This window comes from Cokeromyces recurvatus (assembly GCF_025118155.1).
Source record: "Cokeromyces recurvatus strain NRRL 2243 chromosome Unknown BX663scaffold_50, whole genome shotgun sequence".
Classification (NCBI taxonomy): Eukaryota; Fungi; Mucoromycota; class Mucoromycetes; order Mucorales; family Mucoraceae; genus Cokeromyces; species Cokeromyces recurvatus.
Window position 1 is genome coordinate 88,820 of NW_026251436.1, and position 6,181 is coordinate 95,000.

A 6,181-nucleotide genomic window follows, 5' to 3' on the forward strand; every position below is an offset into this window, starting at 1 on the left:
ACGCATATAAATATAATTAGTGCTTGCAAAAACTATATATTATTTCCCTTGAAACGAGTATTCTATGTGCTACACCTTCTTTCACAACTTCTACTCTCCTCTTATCTATGAGAAGTTCATTTAAAATGAAATGCTATTTGTACTATTTCTTTTATTTTATTTTATTTTTTTTTTCTTTTTGTTAAATACTAATTTTTGTCGCGAATTATAGTAAACGCGATGAAAAAAAAAAAAAAAAAAAAAAATATATATACACATATAAAAATTAATTTTTTGATAGCACTTTATTTTATTTTTTACGTAATAAAAAAAAATGCCTGTACGTAGAAGATCTACCAATACTGCCACTAGTAAAAAGAAACAAAAAAGCACTTTAGCAAAGGAAGTAAAAAAGAAACAACAATCAAGGACCTCTTCTACTTTAGCTAATACAAAGCCTGTAATAACAGTGACAGAAAATAATTCTACACCAGGTATTACTATAGATATTGATTTCTACCTATAATATTATTATTAAAAACTTCCTATAGAGGAAATTCTTCATGCTTCATGGAAATTCATTACTGCCTTTCAATTCTTTTATCTTTTCAGATCTTATTTCAAAATCCCTACTTCATTTACTATTGAAAGATTAGAGCAATTACTCCTTTCTCAGCTAGATTTAGAGGACGATACATCAAGTATTATAACAAATAGCAGTACACAATCGCAAAAACGAGGATTGCAATATACGATTGCTGATTTTATGGCTTGTATTTTAAATCCACTAACACGTCAACAAGTCAATAATGAAAATTACGAAGATCATGTGCTAAAATTATTTCCTGAATATTCAGATCGATTTTCAAAATTACCTATTATGGATAAAATCAACTTATTAAAGACAATTGAACATTCTCATTTGAATGCTGGGGAAGAAAGTTTTATGGCATATCGAAATGAAACAACACCAGAGTCGATAGTAAGAACAAAAAAAAAAAAATGAGTGAGTTTATGTTATTCATCACTTCTTTATATATATATATATGTATAGAGAATGAATCCATTAGGTAAAGATCATGAAGGATGGACGTATTGGTATTTTGGAGGTAATTTAGCATAAGTTTAAAAAAAAAAAAGAAATCAACTTTCTGATACTTTATGATTAGGTACTCGATTATATAGAGAAATATCACCTCGAATTTTATCTAAAAAGAGCTATCAAGAGTTACCTAACTTTACTTTTGAGCTGGTATGTTCATCTATTGAAGAATGGCACAAGATTGTCAAGGATTTTCAGGCCCGTACTTCAAATCGAGACTTGGTTACACATATCTGCAAGATTGGTCTAGAAGTGATAGACAAACTAGAAGCTCGTGAAGCAGCACGTTTACGAAATGAAGCTAAACTTAAAAAAATAAAAGAATTAGAATTATTACCAAGAAAACGAAGTCGACGACTTGAAGTAAAATCTGAAGAGAATGCTAAGCGACAACGTTTATTAGAAATCGAAAGACAGAGAATTGAATTGGAAGAGATAGAAAGAAAAAAGCAGCTTATGGAAGCAAAACTGCAAGCAGAACAAGAAAAACGGGATTTAAAAGTGGGGGAAGCAAGATTAAAAAACGAAGTTTATCACTATCTTTCACGATTAATTTCCGAGGCTGTAGATAGAGAAGAAGCAAGAAGACTAAAGGAATTGAGAAATCAGACTAATAAGAACACCACAGATAAGGAAAAGCTTATAAAAATGCAAGGATGGATAAGATTGTTAGATGAAAAGGTAACTGTTGACTATAATGAAGAAAAGCTTCGATTTGTAAATGAAAGGTTAAATGAAGGTAAAAATAATAATAATAATAGACAGACACTATGAACTAAACAAAATCATAAAAGTGCTTGAATCGGTTCTTTTCAAGAATACATTACGTGTTTATTTAATAACCCTAATGAGCCAAATAGAGCCTAAACGTGATATCTATAAAAAATTAGATCATATCTATAAATCACTTTTATTAAATCGATATAACAATATGGATTTATTTTGTACTGATTTGAATAATACTTTAAATATTGCAAAGGAAGATAAAGAATTTTATGATAATTCTGTTCAGCTTTTATTATCTATTTTTAACACAGATAAACAAGAAAGCCATGAACATGAAAAGATGAATCATCTTAATTCAACCTTATCATTAGAACAAACAGAAGAAGGCAGTAGTGTGTTATCTATAGAAAATAATTTTATATAAATCATCTTTTATAAAAAGCCCGACTGATGATCTAGTTTGACTGAAAAAAATCAATAAAAACTTTATTAAACATTTTTTTTTAAAAAGAAAAAAAAACATTGTTATAATTAACCTCCATGCAGTCTAAAAATCATTTTTCAGAGACATTGATGAGAACCAATGACAGCTTAATTTATGAAAATGCTGCTGTAGGGCACCAGTTAAGTGTTGATCGTAATGACATGTTGGCACCTGGTAAAATAAAAATAAAAGCAAAAAAAAAAAAAAAAAAAAAAAAAAAAAAAAAAAAAAGCACGTTGACAACAATTCATTAACTTGAAAGTGTAGCTATTTCGAGAGTACTTATTATTTACACGGGTGGCACGATTGGCATGAAACATACACCAGAACATGGTTATATTCCTGTAAGCTTTTTTACGCTATGATCAATATATTTGATTCACATTATTATTATTATTTCTTGATTAGCTTCCTAATTATTTTGCAGAATCTTTATCTAAAGTACGTCGTTTTCATGATCCTACTAGTGGACCAACAGAATCACTTTCGCGTTCTTCATCGTTCGACAGTCTTCAAAGTTTACATATATCTGATAATTTTGCAAATGATTTTGGCAAAATTACCAACCCAGTACGCTGTGTTCAACAAGATGGTTCTGAAAAAGGACAAGTCAAGATGCTTCAATTACCAAGCCTTATTACACCGGTCAGTTTATTTGGAAAAAGAATCAGGTATTGAAGACAGGGGAAAAAAAGACATTTGTGTCTCACGTATAGTTCATAGATATTCTATTTTAGAGTATGCGCCTCTCTTGGACTCATGTGATATTACTATGTCAGGTAAAAAAAAAAATATTTATTCATTTGTGTATAAAAAAAAGTCGGAAATTACTTATTTTGGTAATTTTTTTAGATTGGGTTCGAATTGCAGCAGATATTAAAGAAAATTATGAACTTTATGACGCATTTATTGTTTTGCACGGAACTGATACAATGGCTTATACAGCAAGCGCACTTAGCTTTATGTTAGAGGAGCTTGGCAAGACAGTGATTATTACAGGTTCTCAGGTTCCTTTGACTGAAGTCAGAAATGATGCCGTTGAAAATCTCTTAGGCGCTCTTACAATTGCAGGACACTTTGTTATTCCAGAGGTTACTCTTTATTTCGGTAAAAAACTTTATCGTGGCAACCGAACAAGTAAGATTAGTGCTGTTGATTTTGAAGCATTTGATTCTCCTAATATTCCTCCATTGGTGGATGTGGGCATTAATATCGGTAAATATAGTGATTGATTCGTTTTTTTTTTTTTTGTCAATAAACTAAAATTGCTTTTCTTAGATGTTAAATGGCCACTAGTACTTCGACCAACACAAATTGCAAAATTTACTGTTTCCAAAAATCTAAATCCTAATGTAGGTTCACTCAGATTATTCCCAGGTATCAGTGACAGCACAATTCGCGCCTTTTTAGCACCACCCATTCAAGGCGTAGTTCTTGAGACATTTGGTGCTGGTAATGCTCCTGCTCGATCTGCCTTGTTAGCTGCTCTTAAAGAAGCTAGTGATCGAGGTGTGGTCATTGTAAACTGCACTCAATGTCGAAAAGGTGTCGTAACAGATGCTTACGCAACAGGCAAACAGCTTGCCTCTGCAGGTGTAGTACCAGGTGCTGATATGACACCTGAATGTGCACTTACTAAGTTAGCCTATTTGCTTGGAAAGATACCCAACAATCCAGACTATGTGCGTAAAATGATGACACGTAATCTACGTGGTGAATTAACTGTGCGTGCCCCTTATCAACGCTTTAGTGCATCCAATAACCGAACAAGCATGTTAGTCAATATTCTCACAAGATTTTCATCATCTAAACTGGTTCGTCGTATGAGTCGTGCTAGTATAGAGGATATCGATATAGCATCTGATGGATTAAATGAAGAAGAAGAAATTGATTTAGCAATGTCTACTGAGGAAGAGATAGTAGCTGAAAGGATACTATTGCCTGTTCTGTTATGTTCTGCTGCTGCTGTGAATGACATTGATGGCCTTCGTTCACTTGTTGAAAGTATAGGAGAAACAATTAATCTTAACTGTGTAGATTATGATGGGCGTGTTCCACTTCATATTGCCTGTCGTGAGGGACATCATAAAATTGTAGAATATTTATTGTTACATGGTGCAGCTATCCATGTACGTGATCATTCAGGCCATACACCTTTATTTGATGCAGTTGTCCACCAACGAGCTGAGGTAATTTCGATACTTCGAAAGGCAGGTGCTCATTTAGCAGAAAATGAGCTAAATGATATGGGACCTTTTTGGTTTAAAGCAATTAAAAGTAACAACGTAAGATGGGTCCAGATTGCATTAGATGCAGGATTTAATGTTAATTGGGCGGATCCTGTAGAGGGACGTCGTGGTATAGATATAGCTGTTACTTTAGGACATGTATCTATTTTGAAAATCTTGTTAAATCAAGTTGGAATTGAAGATAGATTTGATAAGGTAATAGATAAGTGGGGTATGACTGTACTCGATAAGCTGGAATTGCTTAAGAAGAGACATGATTTGATACAGCCTATAAAAAATCGAGTCTCACTAGAGACAATAGAACAAATGGAGACATTATTATATAATAGAATTCAGGATTAAAAACATAATTGCATATTTATTAGTGTACAATGGTGATTAAAATACAGGTAAAAATTCACTTCAAAGAGCTGCTATATAATCAAATAAAGAAAACTTTTTTTTTATCTTATCTTATACATCAATGAATTTTATAAATCTTTTTTTTTTTTTTTTTACTTTGATAGTTCGTTTACTCTGGTTATTTTTAACTGTCATACTTTAAATTTTCTTTTCGGCAATTCATATGATGTCTAATTGATAATCACATACCAAATGTATTATTCTTTTTATTCAAACTTATAAAAATTTGAACTTATTGAAAGCCTTTCGCAAAAGATAATATAAGCATGTGAGAGTTAAATAAACTACTTTGCTATAAGTATGCGGCATTTGAAGTAATCATTGACTGCTTTTTCACTGTTCAGATTTGTTAAACTCTTTTGTATGACTGGTTGCTCACTTTTTTTTTCCTAATATTTATCTCCTTTTTTCTCTCATTCTTTTTAACAAACTATATATTTATATTTTATACATATAATATACATACATACATATATACATACATACATACATACACACGAGTTGTATGTATCTTTACTGAGCTTTGGAATTACCGTTACTATTATCTATTGAATCCAGTAAAACAAAAAAAAGTAGATGCATCAAGATGAATCAACAAAATCCAAACATACCCATTGGTCAACCACAGCAACAGCAACAGTTACAACAGCAACAATTACAACAGCAACAGCAAAATCCCTTAAACATTAATCTCCAAAATGATGTTCCAAATGCTAATTGGAGAGATGAAATTACAGTACAGGATAGAGCTCGTTTCGTTTCTCAATTGTAAGTTTTAATATTTATGATAAGTTTCTAACAGCTTATTCTTTTTTTTTTTTTTTTTTTTTTTTTGTTTAGAGGCAATGCTTTAAAACATTTATCACCTACAACTTCTGATAATGATATTTTTGCTGCTGCAAAAAACTTTGAATTGACTTTATATACGAAGAGCACAAGCAAAGTAATGTATCGCGAAATAATTGTTAAAGAATACATAAACTAAAAATTTTTTTCATTTTATCATATTTTTTTCTTAGAATCAATACGTTTTAGCCTATGCAAGGAAGTTTCATCAAATTAAGTTTCAAATTCAAAGCCAAAATGGAGGTGCCCCTATGTTGAATGATAGTCAACTTCAATTAAACTTAAATACACTTGCTGGTGGACAACAGATGTCTCCTTTGTTGCAGCAACAACAACAGCAACAGCAACAGCAACAGCAACAACAACAGCAGCAGCAGCAGCAACAACAACAGC

At 31.5% G+C, this 6,181-nt stretch overlaps 3 protein-coding genes across 3 annotated transcripts in view; all 3 read left to right on the forward strand.

Annotated features, from left to right (window-relative positions):
- Nucleotides 1-313: 313 nt before the first annotated feature.
- On the forward strand, nt 314-2,231 carry BX663DRAFT_490608 (uncharacterized protein; the record flags this gene model as incomplete). The annotated part of the gene is made up of 5 exons (XM_051524968.1): nt 314-473; nt 531-961; nt 1,034-1,088; nt 1,149-1,820; nt 1,843-2,231. 5 exons carry the CDS (start codon nt 314-316, stop codon nt 2,229-2,231), a joined length of 1,707 nt encoding a protein of 568 aa, XP_051377767.1.
- Nucleotides 2,232-2,719: 488 nt separating this feature from the next.
- Nucleotides 2,720-5,000, forward strand: BX663DRAFT_295644 (asparaginase-domain-containing protein). Its single transcript, XM_051522022.1, has 2 exons — nt 2,720-3,506; nt 3,570-5,000. The coding sequence occupies exons 1-2, from the start codon at nt 3,032-3,034 to the stop codon at nt 4,880-4,882; spliced, it is 1,788 nt and encodes a 595-aa protein (XP_051377768.1). The 5' UTR covers nt 2,720-3,031; the 3' UTR covers nt 4,883-5,000.
- A 342-nt stretch (nt 5,001-5,342) lies between these two features.
- BX663DRAFT_295706 (uncharacterized protein) overlaps nt 5,343-6,181 on the forward strand; it is a 4,303-nt gene continuing 3,464 nt past the window's right edge. Inside the window, exons 1-3 of the mRNA XM_051522023.1 lie at nt 5,343-5,710; nt 5,783-5,885; nt 5,962-6,181. The exon at nt 5,962-6,181 is cut by the window's right edge and continues 662 nt beyond it. Of these exons, the coding sequence (XP_051377769.1) occupies nt 5,529-5,710; nt 5,783-5,885; nt 5,962-6,181 (505 nt within the window). The 5' untranslated portion in view covers nt 5,343-5,528. The remainder of the gene's footprint in view (nt 5,711-5,782; nt 5,886-5,961) is intronic.

Excerpts from the sequence above, each read along its gene's own strand:
- BX663DRAFT_295644 (XM_051522022.1), top strand. The coding sequence starts at position 3,032 with ATGCGCCTCTCTTGGACTCATGTGATATTACTATGTCAGGTAAAAAAA. Across the intron at positions 3,507-3,569 it reads GGATGTGGGCATTAATATCG|ATGTTAAATGGCCACTAGTA; the intron begins GTAAATATAGTG and ends TGCTTTTCTTAG.